At 40.2% G+C, this 22,296-nt stretch overlaps 1 protein-coding gene across 1 annotated transcript in view; it reads right to left on the bottom strand.

Moving 5' to 3' along the window:
• Positions 1-22,296, bottom strand: part of LOC104569029 (EGF-like repeat and discoidin I-like domain-containing protein 3) — a gene marked incomplete at its 5' end in the record, with an annotated part of 167,844 nt that overhangs the window by 58,383 nt on the left and 87,165 nt on the right. The window contains 1 exon segment of the mRNA XM_088522745.1: positions 4,901-5,082. Coding sequence (XP_088378871.1) covers positions 4,901-5,082 — 182 coding nt within the window.

Below are 22,296 nucleotides of genomic sequence, written 5' to 3'. Positions count from 1 at the left end.
GTAATGCTAACACAGAGTAGTATAACAAAAAACACTCACTTGATCTGACTTCTGTTGAGAACTTTCACTTTATGCCTCAGAAAGCTTACATAATTAGACACACTAAAAACGTGCTTGGTCTGTTTCTTCTTCTTCTTAAGTCATTATTTTAGTCCCAAGGGTGGTTGTTATGCATGTCATTAACTGGATGAGATGAATTATTCAACTACTGGCATGTTTCAACTGCCATCTCAAAAAGAGGTTCATAATCAGTCTCACGTTGTTCAGAGTTCTGTAGCCCAATAAAGTTTCATCATTTTATTAATATTATTATTCCTATTGCATTCTCTCCACTTGTCTTTAAGTCATTTTGGTAGTTGCACTCCAGTAAAGGCTATGATAATAAATGTGACCTGAAGCCTACTAAGGACAACTGGCAAGAATTCCCTTTCTGACTTTAGGAGGCTTTCCCCAGCTCTGATATAGTTTGCCAGGCCAAGAAATATCAAATTAGAAGAAAATGTGGGGGGAAAAAAAGAAGTTGAATATTAAAACTAAATCTTTAATTGAACCTACCTATAGAAAGTTAGCAGCAAAAGCAGAAACTGAAATAGCAGGTAACACACAGGAAATGAGACTTTTGAACAGTGAGCTCCATATCGGGGTGTCTTTCCCAGATGCATATTACCTTCACAAAAAAAAGGGTTGCTTACCATTTCTCATACTATCATGCTTCTGTTACACTTACTCAGCCAATAATGAAATATTGCTTTTAGTTTCTAAGCAATGCCATGTTTCAAATTTCATAAGACAAGTAAAATACATACCTTTACTGTTTTTCTTACTTGGTAAAGATAATTGTAAGATTCATATAAATTTTTGAAATTTTATTTTGCAATAAACCCACTATCACACCCAGGTGGCTTTCTGCTGCCTATCATATTTATTCATTTACCAGTCTTTTTTGCTCTTCCCCTGTATCTAGCAAGTATCTCATGTTTCTCATCTATTTAGCGCAGAATCTGTTTAGTTGTCTATTCAAAACCCAAAGCACACTGTAGTCCTGGTTGCAACTAGGATTTCTTCCCTATCTGGCAATACTAGTATATAATTAGACCAAATGTTATACTGTCTGTTCACCTCGTGACAGAATTTGTGGGAGAAGTACCTATGGGGAAATAGGAGTAAGTAATATCAATCTTATTTGCATCGTGTTACCCTTTAGAGTAATCTGCTTGTTGTGAAAGTGTTTATCATAGGGAGATAGGCCAAGATTTTAGACATAAGTGCAGTGGAAGGGGTAGATGAGTGAAAAATTTGTCTTCTGAGAGAAAAAAAAAAAAAAAAAAAAAAGCAATTACACTTCAGATCTCGGGACTTAAAATGAGTATGAAAGGAATTTCTGATAACAGTTTCCAGCACTCTTTTTTTTTTTTTTTTAACAATCTATTTTTCTTCAAAATACTTTGAAAGAATGAGAGGTGAGAACTTTCAGGGTCTTTCATAATAAAAAAGTTACACTCAAAATTCTTGATAATTAGGAAAACACAAAGGCTTTCCAGTCATTTTAATGGGATTTGCAGTTTTCCTGAAGAAACACTTTCCACTAAATCTGTGGAGACTTTCCATAAAGGCTGAGAGACAACAGATATCGTAAAAATGTAAAATGTCATTCGGTTTAGTAAAAGACAAAGAAAAAAAAGATTTTGTAACACTTCCTGTAACACTAGTATAGCATCTTCTTATTGATTTAGACCCCATGTTGTCCCACAGGAATACCACTATGCCCACACATTCACTGTTCCATTAAAATCAGTGAGCCACCGTGTAGGAGTGTCCTTAAAAGAAACTTGTTACTGGTGCAAGAAACCAGAGGGGCACACACAGTTGCTCATTTCAGTGTGCCACCATTTGCTATTTTAATTACTTTTAATATGGTAAAGGTGGGGAGCTATTCAGTCAAAGTAGGTAGCACTGTAGATGCATTAAAACAATTCATTTAAAATACTTGTATTTAAAGGATTCAGCCAGATTATACATTAAAGAAAGCTGGTACGCAGGCTACCAGAATATGTTACATATAGTGTTCATAAATGGAAAATGAAGCTTCTGTTGCCATAGGAATCCCAATGTTGAACTGACTGCTTTTGTGTAGCTGCAACCTCAATCAAAAGTTGTTTGAATACCTTTCTGTGTGGCTGACTGCGTGTATGAAGAATGACACTGGGAAATATAAGATGGTATCAAATAGATACAGAGGAATGGGACACAAGGGAATGTCTGGATGATTATAGCCCTTTTGTTTTCTAGTCTACGTTGGGTACTTAAAATTACGTTTTGAGACTGAAAGCAGCATACTATAGGCAGCGATGGAGATCTGCAGCTGACTGACATTAGCATTTGGCTCACTGAAGCCAGACGTTGATCACATGAAGATCTAACTGCTGCTGGTCAAAGGTCCTATGTGGAAGAGTTTTGACAGAATTCAACAATACCTTATTCTCACCTGCCAAGAGCTTTCAGTACTAACTACCAATTGCCCATATTGTCCATGTCCACAAAAATTGAAGAGCTTTAACACACTTTTTTAACACTTAGCTTGTCAGGTAAGTCTTCCTCTATGGTTCAAGTCACCTTACATCATGACTCTGAGACTGTATTTCATAAGATTCACTTGGTCACTTTTGACAGTTATATTAATATTAAATATTTAATCTGTGATGACAGGTAGTTTTGGAAACTGATACTACAGTACTCATGAATGAGGAAATTAACTTTGACAAAATGAATGGTTTGACAGATGGCAGTTTGCTTAGAGATCTTACTAACAGATGTTTGAATGAATGTTTCGCAAGTATTTTGGATTTTATCATTTTATTAGCAAATAATTATTACTTGTTGCATGCTTGCCCTCTGGAAGTTCTTTATGTTGAATTTGCTATTTTTTTTCTACATGCCTTTAAAAAAAAAAAATCTTTGCTGCCTGGAGATAGAATGATGGAACTGAGAAAGTCTTTGTGATAAAGTACAATGAGCAATGTAGCATCTATGAAAAAAAAAGTTTACTTGAAAAGACTCTAAAGTCAGTTTCTGCAGGAGAGATTCCTAGAGTTATAACGGAACATATGTATACATTTCTCAAATAGAGAGATCTGTGTTTTTATCAAGTTGAAATTATCTCATGCTAACAAATAGAGAGGGACTTGTAGGAGATGTGAAGGTGGGAGGTAGCCTAGTCTGCAGTGACCATGAGTTGGTGGAGTTCAGGATCCAACGAGGAGGAGGCAGGGCTGTAAGTAGCCTTGCAACCATGGACTTCAGGAGGGCCAACTGTAGCCTCTTCAGAGACCTCCTCAGAAGAATCCCATGGGATAGAGCACTAGAAGGAAGGAGGGCCCCAGAGAGCTGGTTAGTTTTCAAGCAGCACTTCCTCCACGCCCCGGAAAAGTGATGGAACGGCTCATCCTGGCCATTGTCTCCAGGCACATGGAGAACAAGAAGGTGCTCAAGAGTAGTCAACATGGATTCACCAAGGGGAAATCATGCTTGACTAACCTGATAGCCTACTATGATGGAATGACTAGCTGGATAGATGAGGGGAGAGCGGTGGATGTCGTCTATCTCGACTTCACCAAGGCTTTTGACACGGTCCCTCACAACGTCCTCATGGGTAAGCTCCAGAAGTGTGGGATAGATGAGTGCACAGTGAGGTGGATTAGGAATTGGCTGGATGGCAGAGCTCAGAGGGTGGTGATCAGCGGTGCAGAGTCTAGTTGGAGGGCTGTCGCTAGCGGTGTCCCCCAGGGGTCAGTCCTCGGTCCAGTCCTGTTCAATTTATTCATCAATGACCTGAACGAAGGCACAGAGTGCTCCCTCAGCAAGTTTGCTGATGATATGAAACTGGGAGGAGTAGCTGATACCCCAGAGGGCTGCGCTGCCATCCAGAGGGACCTGGACAGACTGGACAACTGGGCGGTGAAAAACCTCATGCAATTCAACAAGGCCAAGTGCAAGGTCCTGCACCTGGGGAGGAATAACCCCAGACACCAGTACAGGCTGGGGACCAACCTTCTAGAGAGCAGCTCTGCGGAGAAAGACCTGGGTGTCATGATGGACGACAAGTTGACCATGAGGCAGCAGTGTGCCCTCGTGGCCAAGAAGGCCAATGGGATCCTGGGGTGCATTAAGAAGACAGTCTCCAGCAGGTCGAGGGAGGTGATCCTGTCCCTCTACTCAGCCCTGGCGAGGCCACATCTGGAGTATTGTGTCCAGTTCTGGGCTCCACAGTACAAGAGGGATGTGGAGCTGCTGGAGAGAGTCCAGCACAGGGCTACAAGGATGATTGGGGGCCTGGAACATCTGCCCTATGAGGAGAGGCTGAGGGAGCTGGGCCTGTTCAGCCTGGAGAAGAGAAGGCTGAGAGGGGACCTGATCAGTGTATACAAGTACCTCAAGGGAGGCAGTGAGGAGGATGGTGCTGGTCTCTTTTCAGTGGTGGCCACTGACAGAACTAGAGGCAATGGCCACAAACTGAAGCATCAAAAGTTCCACAGGAACTTAAGGAAAAATTTCTTAACAGTGAGGGTGACAGAGCCCTGGAACAGGTTGCCAAGAGAGGTTGTGGAGTCTCCTTCTCTGGAGATCTTCAAAACCCGCTTGGATGCAGTCCTGTGCCACGTGCTCTAGGTGACCCTGCGTGTGCAGGGGGGTTGGACTAGATCACCTCTAGAGGTCCCTTACAACCCTAAGCATTCTATGATTCTATGATTACTGTTTTGCAACCAAATAGCCCACTTTAGTCAGGCCACACATAGGACGGTGAACAAAAATCTAGCTATTAGTTTGCCATTTGTCTTCATCAGTTTCTTAAGTGACAACTGAATCGAGAAGATTTTTTTTTCTGCTCAGCTCCATCTGTTACCTGAATCCATGGCAATCTGTCATTTTCTGCAGCAGTCCAAGCATTTATAAGACCCTTCTTATTAAGTCGTGCATAGTATGGATACCATTTCTGCAGTCCAAAAAGAGCTCGATGAGTGGATGACGCAGTGATTTGTTGGTTTGACACAATTCCTCCTTCTATTCCTAGAGGGCCAGAGCATCCTGTGAATGAAAACAAGAAAAGAAATGAACTGAAATTACCAATTCTTCTATCAATAGCGTATAAATAGACCCAAAAGATTATGTACCAAAAATGCTATTGGAAGAAATGTAAAGCATCTGAATAGCATTTTTTAACTTGTAGAAATGAGTGAATAGTAAATAACTAGTAAACAACCTGTGAATAAGTATTCTCATTACAAAAACAATTAAATAGATTACGCTTGTAACTTCTTTTAGTCTGCTCTCTCTGGAGAGATGAAAGCTTGAGTTTTAAGGATACAAATATTAAGAAAATGTTCAAATATCCAAATATTTGAATACTCATATTCAAATATTGAAGTAGTTGCTAAAAGCAGATTTCAGATTGTGCATCTGCTGTATAGTTTCCATATTGCTGCTTGTGCCATAAGGATTAGCTCCTTACCCAATACAAGTTGTTACTGCATTCATCTTTAGAAATAAGAAATTTACTGCATTCATTTTTAGAAATAAGAAATTGCAAACATGATACTTTTTTGTTACATTAAATATAAAGGTCTTACAGATGTAATCAGCAAAGCACAAAGTATATACTTACACATAATATTCAATTGTTATAATTTTATGAATTGCTGATCACTAATTTTTCATCTGAAATAGTTAGATGTAACTTTTTGTAAAGTCAAGATATTTTTTGCATATATTGATTTCCAAAGCCACTCAGTTTGGGTACAGAAATAATACTATACAATTATTGTGAGCAATCCAAATAGGGAAAATTTTGAAAATTCATGATATATAAATGATTGGCAGGCTACCTGTTATTAAACCCCCCTCAACCACTTTCAAGCAATATGACTTGCTCTATTTCTGTAATCAATTCAGATGCAGGATATAAAGAGAAGCTTATTGCAGGAATTACTGTAGCACTTGATCTGCTCAGTTGTTCAGGAGATCTTCTATTTTGCAGTCTACAGCACTTCAGCAATTTCAAACACAACAGAATGGAGCAGACATTTGCTTACTTTTAAGGTTTGTTCACAAGCCTGGTAGTGCTTTCACCTTTAGCACTACCAAAGAATAAACTCTGAAATGGTTTTGCTATGAAATCCTTAACACTACACAGTCATAAAGTCACAATAACTCAGTTCTTCATTAGTTAAAATGTACAGAGAAGAAAAAAGTGACCAGTGCAATGTGCTCATTTTGACAGAAGCTGAGGCAGGAAGACAATACTGGGAAATATTAGCAACCTAGCGGCTGGGTATTATGTGCTACTGGTAAATGAGACAAATATAAAACAGATCTAATACAATTATAAGACTGTGAACAAACATGTGTCCATGCTCTGAAAACTGCAACTATAACCCCCATATTGGTGCAGTTCCAAACATATTATTTCTCAGATGAGAAAACTGGCTTACATTTAGGAAGATGTTAAATGAAACCTTGGCCCCTTTAAAATATGACAACTTCCACCATACTATGATTTCATCTGAATTTTTAACAATCCTTTAAGCTCAGCTAATTCTAAAGATCTAGTCCTGCTTTTTGTGTCTAATATCACCCAACAAAACTGTTGCAATCATAATTTTGCTGATAATTCTGTTGATGATGCACAAGATGGAACGAAATGCAGTTCATTCTCCCGCAGTTGTTCCAGATGCACAGTAATGGCAGTAAACAAAGTCTTTGTCACTAGTTAAGACAGATATAATACAGGATGGATTAAACTCTGCCCCTTCCCCCCCACCAAAAAAAAAACAAACAACCCACATTTGTTTGAAAAGTGTTATTTTTCACAATGTTATCAAGTGTTACTTAAAACATTGAAAGACCTGTTCAAACTTAGCCTGTCTCATAAAATCTTTTCAGCTAATCAGAATACATTATTTTGGTTTAAAAATGGCCATACATGCTTCAAGATGAGAGGAAAATTCTGTATTTTCAAAGAAAGTGCATATTTTCTAAAATTTCCCATTTTTACTTACTAAACATTCTTGTCATTTTATAATGCAAAACAAGGCACAAGCTTACCCATATCTATATTCAAATCATATGTATATGAAACACATGCATATACACAGGACTGAGTCTAGTTTACAATGTAATTAGCCATCTGTAATAGTTGATGAATATGGATGAAAAATATCTCGAATTAGACATGTGAGCAAAAAGGACAGCACTTTAAGAGGGGCTTAAATAGGAGGTATGGACACCTACCCAACACTAAAGGTATTTTAATGGAGATGTGGAGCATACACCTATATTCTGTCCCCTCACGGTGAAAGGCATATAGAAAAGGACAATTGCCCACCCAGCTAGCATTGATCTATGACCTATGGGGAAAAAGGTGTGCATGGGCACACCAGCACCAGTTCTGATGGGGTTCCAAAATAAGTGTGTTTGGCTTTAGCAGGCATTTTTTAAAGGAAAACATATGTTTTATGTTGAGTCCCTCAACCTCCTACAAACACCGGAGCTTTGGCAGATCTAGAAGAGAAACAGATGTGTAGGCTTTTACTTATCAGACTCTGAGGTGCACAGTCAATAGTTTTGATTTGGAGCCATGTTTGTTTTCATGCTCAATATGTGTTAAACCATATTTGAAATACATGCAAACTCCTCACATGAGATGTGAATTTTACTTTCAAAATAAAAGGCAGTTTGATTCTGCCAAGTACAACACTTACTATGCTCTGTCAGTTCTGACCATATATTGCCAGAAGTATTTGCCTTCCTTAGCTTTAGGAAGATTAGTCCTAAAATCCAAAGCAAATTTCTGCCTTTAGGGAATAGGTACTTCATTGTACAAGCTTCTTATTTTAATTGCAGTTCTAGCCTTGCCAAGTTGCCACTTATCAATTTGAGTTAAATCCAAAATTTACCACTTACAAGAATTAAAACCAACCCATTAGCAATACTTTCTACTTTGCTTTTAATTCTAAGCAAAACAAAATGAGATGTATAGGAAATGTGAGCCTAAATAGCTATTTCTAAACAACACTAGCTTTACAACATAATATATATGATGTATGCACTATTAAGACCTGACTTTGGAGGACTATCTTTATTCACTGCTCTGAAAGGCAGATCATTCTCATGAAATGGGAAATTCATACTGTGCTTGCTGATCTAAACCACAGAATTTATAATGTAATCCTGGTCTTCTGAACATAGTAGTACTGACCAGTTAAGCAATTTCTTGGGCATAAGCCTGGAATCTGGGCCTTGAAGAAGCCTACCCAAGGCTCTCTCTTCCCAAGACATACCTGAGATAACTGTGCATGCATAATTAAGTTTGTTTTCTTGATTAGCGTTACCTTGAGTTTGACAGCATTTAATTTAATCTACTATTTTATAGCAGAGTCAAACATTATTTTGAGATCTTTCTAAAGCTCTTTGGTCCATTTTAATAGTGCTAAGTAGATTTCCTAAATTATCAGAACTTTTGCTACCTTACACAGCTAGAAGGATATTGAACAGTCAGGACTTCAGCAAAGATTTTGCTAAAACTTTAAAAGTAAGCTCCTTCCATTATTAGAACTGACCATTTTATCCATCCCTTTTTTCTTTATTTTTAACAAGACATTATTTTACAAGAAAATTTCCCATTTTATTTTCTTTCATTAATCAACAGGAGATTGTTGAAAAATTCTGGCGAAATTTAAATACAGCATTGCAAATGGAATTTCCTTACTCATATCTTCTTCAACTTTTTCCAAGTAGATTCTTCCATAGATTGCATTGTGGGAAATGCTTTAACCTTACAAAAGCTAGAATGGGGTTATCACTCTCTAAATTCCCAAGGCATTTACTTTGCCTGAAAACTTGCAGTTGAATTACCTACCTTTGGTTCTATCAAACACGTTTCTCTGTCAACGAGGTCTGTCACCACACTAGCTGCTGCATAAGATCTCCAATTTGAGACACAAAAATGCTTTTCTGCAGGTTAAAGTAGCAATTGTTTCTTTTAGTTCTTACAGGCTAGGATATGTCATTGACTACTAACAATGGAGAAAATAAGTTGCTCCTTTTGGAGATTCTTTATCCATTAAATAGCAAAAAATATTAAATACTTTTTTTGAAAAAAGGAGGTGCATATTTTTTCAAAACAGGTACAAGTTGTATATTTCTATTAAATTCACAGTTCATTTAACAAAAATCATGACAAGTCAGGAAGCTGAAGTCTCCAAGAGAGTAATACTATCACTACAGTGACCCTGTACAATTCAGGCTGGTGAATGTCAGTCATTAATAGACAATCATTTTCATTAGTTAATGCTAACATACTGGAATATGACAGGCAAACTGATGCAAGAAAGTAAGCAAAAAAAAAAAAAAGCAATGATTTGCATGACAGGTTCATGTTATAGATTCAGGAGGAAGATTTTTGTCACTTACAGCTGTTACTTATGTCATTAAATAGCAAAATACTATCTCAAGCCGTATTTTTTTAATCCTACACTGACAACTGATATACAACAAATGAAGCGCTAATGATGCTCCTCTTACTCTCATTAAACATAAACCAATGCTCAGTACACCCACTTCACTGTCCACAAAAATGAGACATGCAAAGATGAACCAATTAAGCTACGTATCTCTGAATGGTTCCTCCAAAGGATGGCAGAAGTCAACACCAATACCTGAACTGTTAAAAGATGCATTTTTCTTTTCATTTTTCATAGGAATCTCCACAAATTCAGTTGAAGATGACATATGATAAAACTGCCTTCAAGGTTTTCTTTACAATCCCCAAATATAACAATATCTGAAACACAACGTATCAGTTTTTACCATAAAGCAAACAGTATTCTAGATTTCACTCCTAGGCCAAGATTATGGGGACTCTTGGCTATTCCAACAATAAATGCCTCCAGTAGAACAAAAATATTTATGTAAGAGGAAACAGAAGATGACAATTAGAAAAAAAAAAAGCTTACTCTGATTTACACAGATAACTTCAGATTTAAATCAGAATAGAAAAAAATGTCCTTGATTCTTACTATCACTAGGAGGAGGACAAACCATTTTAAGAAACAAAAAAAAAAAAAGGAAAAAAAAAGGAAAAAAAATTACCACCATAGCAGATAATCATAATCAGAAAGCATTGGGTAAACATTTTAAGTGTGCATAGCATGTATATCGTGGACTTCTATACTTCATTTCGGTCCACAAATTAAGCAAAAATCTCTAAATGGTTTAAACATTACTTGCAAGTGAAAGGATTATGCCTTGGCAAACAGAAGAAAAAGACCTCTTTTTATTGACGATGAAGCATGTCTGATTCTGCAGCATGAATACATAGCTTTCATTTCTTCTGTTGGTTTGTCTCCAGGTAACATCATCAAAACAAGCAGATGCAAAATTGAAGGCAGGCAGAAAACAAATCTGCTTTAGAAATCTGCACTTCTCTCTTTCTCCATGTGCCTCATTTTGTGGAATTTTGACCTCTGATACTGCATTAATTAATGTTGATACATGAATAAGCTTCCCACCATGCCAGCTAGACATCAGTCTATTTCTTCATCTTATTCCCCCAGCTACCCACACATTCTTGCCCTGTTTATTTTCTCAAGGATACCTTCTCTTCTGATAACAGTGAATCAATTTTTATAGAAGTTTAAATGGATATGGACCATTTGTTAATCTGCTATTAAAGATCCATGCATATTCAACGTATGAAGATTTTTCTTTTTTTCAAAACCATTCAAACTACTTTGCTGACCACTCAGAAATATATTAATCCGATTTTACATTTCAAGTTGGAACCATGAAAAATAACCTTTTTGCCAAATTAGAATATCAACGTTAACAATTTTTACATAACTCAGAGCCATTAAAACAGTGCTAAAATTAATCTGAATAAAAAAAGAAATTTCACACAGGAACTGAACCACATACTTATCACAGAAGTTAAATTTATAGGGGCTTTTAAGTTGTACTGCAAAGTAACTGTCATGTGATTATAATCATACATAAGACATGAACAAATATGTGCTACCAAGTTTTATTTTCTAAGCACAGTATTTTTGTGAATATAGATTTGGGACCCTGTGGGTGGAGGAGATTTGCATGGTTGTGGATCTATTAGTTATCCTGTCATTATTCAAAAAGATTATTTTATTTTCTATTGAATACTGTTCAATCCATACACCTCTCCCTATTGTTAGAAATACTTATATAAAGAATACAAGAAAACTCAGCAGATTTAAAGTTATGTAAAGAAAGTCGTAATCAGGCACCATATTTTGTGAAGTTCATCCTGATTTTGAATGGCCACAAACAGCTTCACCTTTTGAGTTACTTGGTTTTATTTTGCTTTAAGCTGCCTTTACTACAGTAGTGGGTGGAAAAAGGTTTTGCAATAATTTTCATTGATTTCTTTTATACCTTTTGTTAAATCTTATCCGTAGAGGTGAAATATCTGAATTTGGATCAACCCAAATTGATGACAAATTTGAAGATATGAATTGATTCTCTGAATTGGTCAAAGAAATCATGGGTTTATATCATGTGTTTGTCCTTGTGCACCTGCATATGTGTATGTGTGTTAATTAACTAGTGCCAATTTAAAGGCAGTTCGTGACATCTGAAAATTTGTCTGTTCCAAAAAGTTTGAAAAAATATTTGAAAAAAATAATTTCCCTTGCAAGTAGAACTAGAAAGACAAGATAGAGTTATACTGAAAACCTGCATTTTCCTGGCAGATCTACAGTGGATTTCATTTGGATTAGTATAAGTATAATTAGCATTCCTGCAAACCAGGCTGACAATGAGAACGTTCATTTCCCTCTACAGAGAAGAAGAATATGTGCCTTTCAAATGGCAAATCTCATTTTGCAGCCTAGATACACTCTTTCTGTCTTTGTGTTTTGTTTTGTTCTCATAAGAGCAACAGTTCCTAAGAAATGACAATATCACTAGTTACAAGTTGTATTCATCGAAATTGTTTAAAAAATACTAGCGGCACTAATACAAATTCTACATTGTGATGGAATACATGTCCTTTGGAAGGAATTAAATATATGGGACTGTACTAATGCTGAAGTGATATGCTAAATATGAGCTATAACCACAGTAGAGAACATTAATCGCATGTAAACAATTGTTATTTAAATCCCGCTAACTACAGCTCACAGCCTCTAACCTGTTTCCATTTTCTTCTCTGTCTGACTTACTAATAACTGTAAATTCAAATTTAGATCCTGTTTCTGCAAGCCATTTAATGTAAGTATAACTTTATATCCTTCTAAAGCAGCTTTTAGAATCAGAGCTTGAAGCCATGTTAAAATAAAGAATTAATTTAAAGGGCATAGACTTTTATTAGGGTGGAAGAGATTTAGAATAACTAATGTTTCAATATGTGCAGTAAAATAAATCTTTCATTACTAAAGCTGTGCAGGAAAATGAAACATTGCGCCAGTGACTCCATGAAGTGTTTTAAACATAAATCAAAAATGCATCTATAGTGATTTTCTATCATCGCATTATTTTTATCAACATCTCTTTGCACCATAAAAAGGATACGATTCCACAATATTTGTGTTAAGAAATAGCTAACTAAACAATGTAAAAATAATGGATAAGATTTATCCCATCCAACTCCAACCAGTTAGGTCTCCATTCTAAACTAGTTGTTTAGGCTCTTTCTATTACCTGTGAAAAGAACAAGGCATCTCTAAATCTTGATTTCCATTATTTGACCACTGAAGTAGGTGTTTGAAATAGATGTGATTCATCTTTTCTGTTTCAACTGAGCAAGGAGTGAGCCTAGACCATTATCTTCAACTTAGTGTCTAACTTTAAAAGGCTAAAGTTAAGTGAAATGAATCAGACAAGTCTTAAAAACACTGAAGAGAGATCACATTTTAAATATATAATGACACTTTCCTGCAAAGGCATATAATAGATGGTTAGAGGGACTTAATGGAAAAAAAGTATTTTAAAATCAGTTGCCAAAGAAGAGATTAATATAACAGCAGCAAATAATTTGCCAGATTTTTGATTTTCTGTTGAAAAAGACAATAATTAAAAAGAGGATGTGTCAGTTGGTAGGTCAATTACTAAATAACTGAATGTTGAAATACACATACCAAATCGGAGAAAGCTATTTGCAGAGAAATACTAAGTGACTCCTTGCTCTGTCTATAATATATCTAAAGTTGTAACTGCAGATCCTTTTCGGATCTGGTAAATCCTGCAAAGTCGAACCAACAGAGTGGACACCGATGTGTGTTGAAAAAATCTGACATAGTTCTGTTGACGTCCCAGTAATACTGAATTATAGTGGCTGAGGATTTGACACAAATCAGCTCACTTTATCCAGTAATACACAGCACTACATGAAATAATATTAAGATTTTGCTCATCGATTTAGCATTTTTTCTGCCTATAAGTCATTCATAAGCAGAACACTTTGAACAACTGCTTGTTGTTCATATTTTTTCTGCTAAAGTACAAATACATTTCAGTCCCAGTTAGTCACAGTCTGTTAGATTAATGCCTGACAAATAAAAATTTTGTTTTGTTTCTGTGTGGAAAATCTCACTGTCAAGAACTGAATGTACAAAAAGGAGACAGAGGAGTCCTAAAGCTTTATTCGAATAAAGGGAGAGTCCACCGGGCATATCCCTGTGGGGTCTTTCAAATTGCTGAAGGAGGCAGCCTCCCTTTTATCCTAATTTCCCGACCGAGGGACTGTAGGACCCTGTACAAAGAGAGGTTATATAAGAAGTTAATAAAGTTGAGGTGACTAGGTACCTAATTTCGCTATTTGCTTCTGTGAACATAGCTTGCTACTTATGCTGAGTCACCGTGCTCTTGCTTTTCGCTATCTGCTTCTGCTTGCTGCTCATGCTGGGCCCCCCGCCCCGGCTCTTGCTGCAACCATGAGATAAGATACCAGCCGTGAAGAACTGGTAACTGCGAATAACATATGAAGGAGTCGCAGCTGTCTATAAAAACACAAACTTTTTCCTAAGACGGCACGCATCTCAGGCAAACTGTAAGAGGTCCGCTGCCGGCTGACTAATAGCTGATAGAGAAGCAAAACAGGTGGCTCAACAGCCAGTGGGGTCACTACAAATATTAATATTAATGCATCAGACCCAGTGGCCTGAAACACCCCCCAAATATACTGAAGCTGGGAAAGATTTATATAAAGGACCATCAAGGGGAAGAGGGAGATGCAGGATGGTGGTAGCTGCCAGGAGGAATACTGTGTTTACCCGAACAGATGGCAGAAACCTGGCTACGAGACTTCCCCTCCAGCATGCACCTCTCCCCTAAAAAGGCACTTGAGTTGGTATGACCTCACCTCTGGATGCCAGGTCTACGTCAGAAGTTGGAGAGGATCTCTGCCCGATGTTCTATATGTGTTCAAGTGAACCCAAAAATATCCTCACCAAACCAGGGGACTAAAGAAGTGGGGGACGCACCGGGGGTTTACTGGGAACTAGACTTTACCGAGATAAAACCCAGAAAGTTAGGATATACGTATCTACTGGTATTCGTGGACACATACTCGGGATGGGTGGAGGCTTACCCAACAAAAGCAGAAACCGCCGCTATAACTGCGAAAAAGCTCATGCAAGGAATAATTCCTCGGTTTGGTTTACTACACAGTTAGTAGCAAAAGCCTTGGAAATTGAGGTGTATCTACCACCCCCAGAGCTCAGGAAAGGTAGAAAGAATGAACTGTACCTTAAAGGAAACACTTACTAAATGGAATATTGATACAGGGGCTAACTGGGTCGATTTACTCCCAATGGTGCTTTTACGAGCACAGTGCACCCCATATAAGATAGGACTGTCCCCCTATGAAATACTCTGTGGGAGACCCCTGCCTTTGTTCCTCAAAACCATGAGCATTACTAACAGCTCTCCAGTGTTCCTCCAGGCATTACAAAAGGTACGAGAGCAGATACACCGAGGCTTGCGAGACCACCACGAGAGCCAGAAGCCTATACAAGAGCCAGCTCACCCATACCAGCCGGGGGACTTGGTGTACATCAAAAGGTTCCAAACAGCATCATTGGAACCTTGGTGGACAGGGCCACACCAAGTGATGCTTCACACTCCAACAGCGGTAAAGGTTGCCGGAAAAACTGCGTGGATTCATCACTCCTATGTGAAACCAACTCCTCCCCAACTGAATCCAGATTCAGATAAGTGGACTATTTCCAAGGCCCCTAGTAACCCACTAAGGGTCACAATATGGAGAAAAGGAGTAGACAGATATGGGGAGCCTGGTTAATTTTAACAGTGTCTTAAGATAAGAGCACAGTCCTTATCGCCCCATTAACTGGAAATGGGAAATTAGGGATACTGTAAACGGGAAGCACAATCCAGTCAATAAGCACTAGTGAGGCCCCTGAAATAACAATTGATTTATGCAAAATAGGGATACCCATACGACGAGCCTCGGCAACAGGAGGAACAGGGTACCAAACAGGGGGTCACGGGCAGCAGCAGCTCAGGGATGTGGTCCCCATTGTGGCGGAGGAATTACTACAGGAGGTACAATACTACTTATGTCCTGCTATAGGAAATCCTGGGTGTCAAGGGGATGGCCAGTTTCACTGTGCCCAATGGGGTTGTGAAACAGAATCCTCCTGTGGGCATCACGACCCTTTCATAAGAACAGAGCGGGGTCCGAAGGGTAAGCAGCATACCCAGAACCTGCAATCCGATCCTTTTTAAACCCCAGTATTGGGGCCAATACGGAACAACCTGGGATACGGGCAGGACGTGGGGACTACAGCTGTATGTCCACGGGCTTGACCCAGGGGTCTCCATAACAATACAGAAGCATTCCCCTACTTTTGAGAAAGATTGCTGGCTATGCCTAGATCCGAGACCCCCTTACTATATAGGCGTAGCTACTGAAGAAGCATCTACTGCCAGGAAGCACTCATACAAGTGTACATGGGATCAGCCCAGATTGACCCTTGGGGATGTGCAGGGGGCAGGACTATGCTTGATCGCTGCAGGGCGAGAGATACCCCCCTTCTACCAGAAAAATTGTAACAGAATATTAAGTGTTAATGTTACGAGAACCAGGTATTATGAGGCCCTGACAGGGGCGTGGTGAGCCTGTATGAGCGAGCTGCCTGACTGTGTAAACACCCAGCAACTTGAATCCTCGGGCGCAGGGCCTGATTTCTGTGTATTAGTATATATTCTACCCCAAGTATATTTGTATGGCGGGGATAACGGAAGAGCCCACCTGAGCTACATTGAACATCATCATGGGAGAGAGAAAAGAGCAGCCCCTATATTAATTCCATTACTGGTTGGGGCAGGAATAGCTGACTCCACCGTGGTCGGGGCTTCTGCATTAATCACTCAAAAACAGGGATTGCAGGACTTAAGTTCACGAGTAGCCCAAGATATGGGATATATGGAAGAGACAGTGGGAAGATTGGAAAATCAAGTGGACTCTTTAGCTGAAGTAGTCCTCCAAAATAGAAGGGGACTAGACCTTCTCTTTATGAAGCGAGGAGGCCTATGTGTAGCTCTTGGAGAAACGTGCTGCTTTTATGCAGACCAGTCAGGAGTCATTAGGGAAACATTAGCCATGGTGCGCAGAAATCTAAAAGAAAAATATTACCGCGGGACGCAAGAACAGAATCTGTTCCAGTCATGGTATAACTGGTCCCCATGACTCACCACCCTAATGTCTGGAATAGCTGGTCCCATAATATTAATTCTTATCTTCATGATCATTATCCCTTGCATCTTAAAATGCATCCACACTCATATCGCTAGTACAATTTCAGAGGCAAAAATAATGGTCACGAGGACGTACTATAACCCACTCCCAGGAGAAGAGTATTACCTCAATGGTTTGAGGTAGGGGACAACAGCCAGTGGGGAAATGTAGGACCCTGTGCAAAGAGGGGCCATGTAAGAAGTTAATAAGGTTGAGGTGACTAGATATCTAATTTCGCTATTTGTTTCTGCGAACATAGCTTGCTACTTATGCTGAGCCCCCCTGCTCCATGAGATATCAGCCGTGAAGAACTGGTAACTGCAAATAACGTATGAAGGAGTTGCAGCTGTCTATAAAAACATGAAGTTTTTCCTAGGACGACGCGGATCTCAGGCAAACTGTAAGAGGTCCACTGCCGGCCGGCTAATAAAAGCTTGATTTTCAACCCACCAGGTTGAGTGTGCGGGTGATTATTGAGATTACGGACTAACAGCATGATTTTCTCCCAAATTGTGATTGCAATCTGCTGAGGGGTTGGAGTTGAGGGCTAGATTGGGAATGTTAATTGATATTGTGGGGGATGAGAAAGAAGCTAGCACTACTGTAACTTTGTGCAAAGTGTCTGATAAAGCTAGGCTGAAGTGAACTCAGAAGTGTGGGCAGTTCCAGGAAAATATGGAAAATTAGACATGGAATCTCTTCAAACTGCTTTAAAGCAACCAGGCCAGGTAGTCTCTAAAAGCAGTATCCTATCTCAGAGGAGGGAGGAAAAAAACAGAAATTGACATGGACAGTCCTCCCGCAAGGATACACCAAGGCACCGGTCCTATTTGGACAAGTCTTGCAGAAAATACTGAAGGTATTTATCCCACTCCCAGGAGCCAGGTTATTGCAGTACATGGATGACTCGCCCCCTATCAGGGGAACAAGAGAGGGTGGTGAAGGAAACCGCTGTGAAGTTACTCAATTTTTTGGCCCAAAAAGGGCTTAGGGTGTCTGGAATATATATATATATATCTATATATATGTGTGTGTGTATATATATATATATTTGGAGCATATTTTGGCTGGAGGTTTAACCCAGAACAGCCCCAATGTAGTGGTATGGACATGAGAAGGAGAACAGAGCTTTAGAAAATTAAAAGATAATTTGATTTATCTTTTATAAAGATAAATTGATAAAGGCATTGGTACATAAGGATCTGATTACCTGCGTGCTGGAGGTGGTGAACTTCCCCAGGAAGGTCTCAATAATTTATATTAGGGGACATCAGACGGGACACTCGGAGCAGGAGGTAGGCAATTGATTGGCTGATGAGGAAGCTCAAAAAGCAACACTCCTACCAGAAGTATCTAAGATCCTCCCTCTCCTCCTGGTAGTCCAGCCATTACCAGAAAAGATGTCTTTTCCTCCAGAAGAATTAGAGATAATTAAAAATAGTGGAGCAAAAAAAAAAAAAAAAAAAAGACACAATAGTTTACAAAGGAGGGCAAACAATGGGTGCCCAAAGCCCGAGCCCTACAAATACTGAAAGAGCTTCACAAAGTAAGCCGTTGGGGCTCTGGAGGGATGGCGGAAGCATTCTTTAAAACCTATGCTGCCCTTAGTCTTTTTGTTCTAGCGAAAAGGGGCTATTGAGGGCTGTCTGATTTGTGCTAAGGCCAATGGCCGGAGCCGCAAGAGAAGTTGCAAGGGGAGGACGACCCTGGGCTGTGTGCCCATTCCGGAAATGCCAAGTAGACTTTACTGAGATGCCCCGTTTAGGGAGGCTTAAGTATCTTCTGGTGAAAGTATGTCAGTTGACGGGATGGCCTGAGGCATTTCCAACTGCCTCAGCAACAACCAGATCTGTAATTAAGGTGTTCTTAGAACAAATAATTCCAAGATATGGGTTGGTAGAGGTGATAGATTCAGACAGAGGCACTCATTTTACAGGAAAGGTCCTTCAAGGTGTCATGACTGCCCTAGGGATTCAATGGGACTTGCATACCCCTTGGCATCCTCAGAGTTCTGGTAGAGTGGAAAGGATGGATGGGAACATTAAAAAGCATCTTTTGAAATTGGTGTTAGAAACTAAGATGCCGTGGACATGACTTCTACCATTAGCTTTAGCAAGAATAAGAGCAAAACCAAGGGGATACATTCAGCTGTCCCCCTTTGAAATAATGTTTGGGATTCCCTATCCTGCTAACACCCAACCTGGCAAGGAGGTGGAGATAAGTGATATATATATTTAAAGCAATATGTGGCCAGAATACGTTCTCTTGTGAAGTCTCTCCGACAGGAAACCCAGCTCACACAGACCCTCCCCTTGGATTTTGCAGTCCATGATATCCAACCAGGGGATTGGGTCTTGGTCAGAGAATGGAAAGAAGCACCACTGCTAGCAAAGTGGCGTGGACCTTATCAGGTATTACTAACCACAGAAACATCAATCAAGACAGCTGAGCATGGGTGGACTCATCATACCAGAGTTAAGATTTCCAAGACTCCAGAAATCTGGACTTCTCGGTTGAAGGAAGAGGATGGAAAGCCCCGGCTAAATCTCCGTAGATGTGTACCGCTGGCTGGGAGTGGGTCTGGAAAATAATTGCTGGGTTGCTGGGTCTGTGGGAGTCCAGGAGGTTATGAAGGCTACCCATGGGTACTAGACCTACTGAACGCAGGTTGCTAGTTAATAACCTATGTAGAGTCCACCATGCTTCTAAAGATGGGTGTAGAGGTTTGTTAAAAAAAAAAAAAAAAAAAAAAAAAAAAGGAGGGATAGAGCGGAATGCTCAAGTTTCTGCATTCACCAATAAGGGGATTTCCCCACAGTCTGGCTGAAGAGCAGGACAAAGGGAGGGGGGAGACTGAGTGGAGCCATGAGTGAGTGGGATAAAAGAGCATCTGCCAAGAGGTTGAGGCCTAATTCCCCCAGATTCTTCAGCAAGGGGGACAAAGGAGTCAGGTGACCTTAGGTGAGAACAGATGGCAAGAGGCAGGAGTTAGGTATAGGCGGACCAGGAAGGCTGTAACTTCTGAGTACCTTGGCCAATGGGGAAAAGGAAAGGGCGTCCTGTTAGTCCATAATCTCAATAATCACCTGCACACTCAACCTGGTGGGTTGAAAAGCAAGCTTTTATTAGCCGGCCGGCGGTGGACCTCTTACAGTTTGCCTGAGATGCGTGCCATCTTAGGAAAAAGTTCATGTTTTTATAGACAGCTGCGACTCCTTCATACGTTACTTGCAGTTACCAGTTCTTCACGGCTGGTATCTTATCTCATGATTGCAGCAAGAGCGGCGGGGGGGGGCCCAACATGATCAGCAAGCAGAAGCAGATAGCGAAAAGCAAGAGAAGGGTGACTCAGCATAAATAGCAAGCTATGTTCACAGAAGCAAATAGCGAAATTAGGTGCCTAGTCACCTCAACCTTATTAACTTCTTATATAGCCTCTCTTTGCACAGGGTCCTACATTTCCCCACTGGCTGTTGTCCCCTACCTCAAACCATTGAGGTAATACTCTTCTCCTGGGAGTGGGTTATAGTACGTCCTCGTGACCATTATTTTTGCCTCTGAAATTGTACTAGCGATATGAGTGTGGATGCATTTTAAGATGCAAGGGATAATGATCATGAAGATAAGAATTAATATTATGGGACCAGCTATTGCAGACATTAGGGTGGTGAGTCATGGGGACCAGTTATACCATGACTGGAACAGATTCTGTTCTTGCGTCCCGCGGTAATATTTTTCTTTTAGATTTCTGCGCACCATGGCTAATGTTTCCTTAATGACTCCTGACTGGTTTGCATAAAAGCAGCACGTTTCTCCAAGAGCTACACATAGGCCTCCTTGCTTCATAAAGAGAAGGTCTAGTCCCCTTCTATTTTGGAGGACTACTTCGGCTAAAGAGTCCACTCGATTTTCCAATCTTCCCACTGTCTCTTCCATATATACCATATCTTGGGCTACTCGTGAGCTTAAGTCCTGCAATCCCTGTTTTTGAGTGATTAACACAGAAGCCCCGACCACGGTGGAGCCAGCTATTCCTGCCCCAACCAGTAATGGAATTAATATAGGGGCTGCTCTTTTCTCTCTCCCATGATGATGTTCAATGTAGCTCAGTTGGGCCCTTCCGTTATCCCCATCATACAAATACACTTGGGGTAGAACATACACTAATACACAGAAATCAGGCCCTGCGCCCGAGGATTCAAGTTGCTGGGTGATTTCACAGTCACTTAGCCCGCTCATACTGTCAAGGCCTCATAATACCTGGCTCTTGTAACATTAACACTTAATGTTCTGTTACAATTTTTCTGGTAGAAGGGGGGTATCTCTCGCCCTGCAGCGATCAAGCATAGTCCTGCCCCCTGCACATCCCCAAGGGTCCCAATACTGGGGTTTAAAAAGGATCGGATTGCAGGTTCCGGGTATGCTGCTTACCCTTCGGACCCCGCTCTGTTCTTATGAAAGGGTCGTGATGCCCACAGGAGGATTCTGTTTCACAACCCCATTGGGCACAGTGAAACTGGCCATCCCCTTGACACCCAGGATTTCCTATAGCAGGACATAAGTAGTATTGTACCTCCTGTAGTAATTCCTCCGCCACAATGGGGACCACATCCCTGAGCCGCTGCTGCCCCATGACCCCCTGTTTGGTACTCTGTTCCTCCTGTTGCCGAGGCTGGTCGTGTGGGTATCCCTATTTTGCATAAATCAATTGTTATTTCAGGGGCCTCACTAGTGCTTATTGACTGGATTGTGCTTCCCGTTTACAGTATCCCTAATTTCCCATTTCCAGTTAATGGGGCGATAAGGACTGTGCTCATATCTTAACCCCAAAGTTTGCATACACACTGTTAAAATTAACCAGGCTCCCCATATCTGTCTACTCCTTTTCTCCATATTGTGACCCTTAGCGGGTTACTAGGGGCCTTGGAAATAGTCCACTTATCTGAATCTGGATTCAGTTGGGGAGGAGTTGGTTTCACATGGGAGTGATGAATCCACGCAGTTTTTCCGGCGACCTTTACTGCTGTTGGAGTGTGAAGTATCACTTGGTGTGGCCCTGTCCACCTGTCCACCTGTTCCAATGATGCTGTTCGGAACCTTTTGATGTACACCAAGTCCCCCGGTTGGTATGGGTGAGCTGGCTCTTGTATAGGCTTCTGGCTCTCGTGGTGGTCTCGCAAGCCTCGGTGTATCTGCTCTCGTACCTTTTGTAATGCCTGGAGGAACACTGGAGAGCTGTTAGTAATGCTCATGGTTTTGAGGAACAAAGGCAGGGGTCTCCCACAGAGTATTTCATAGGAGGATAGTCCTATCTTATATGGGGTGCACCGTGCTCCTAAAAGCGCCATTGGGAATAAATTGACCTAGTTAGCCCCTGTTTCAATATTCCATTTAGTAAGTGTTTCCTTTAAGGTACAGTTCATTCTTTCTACCTTTCCTGAGCTCTGGGGGTGGTAGATACACCTCAATTTCCAAGGCTTTTGCTACTAACTGTGTAGTAAACCAAACCGAGAAAT

Source organism: Tinamus guttatus, unplaced genomic scaffold (assembly GCF_059628265.1).
Source record: "Tinamus guttatus ecotype Peru unplaced genomic scaffold, ASM5962826v1 Tinamus_guttatus_pri_ptg000158l, whole genome shotgun sequence".
Taxonomy (NCBI): Eukaryota; Metazoa; Chordata; class Aves; order Tinamiformes; family Tinamidae; genus Tinamus; species Tinamus guttatus.
This window is presented reverse-complemented; position numbering and strand designations above follow the sequence as displayed.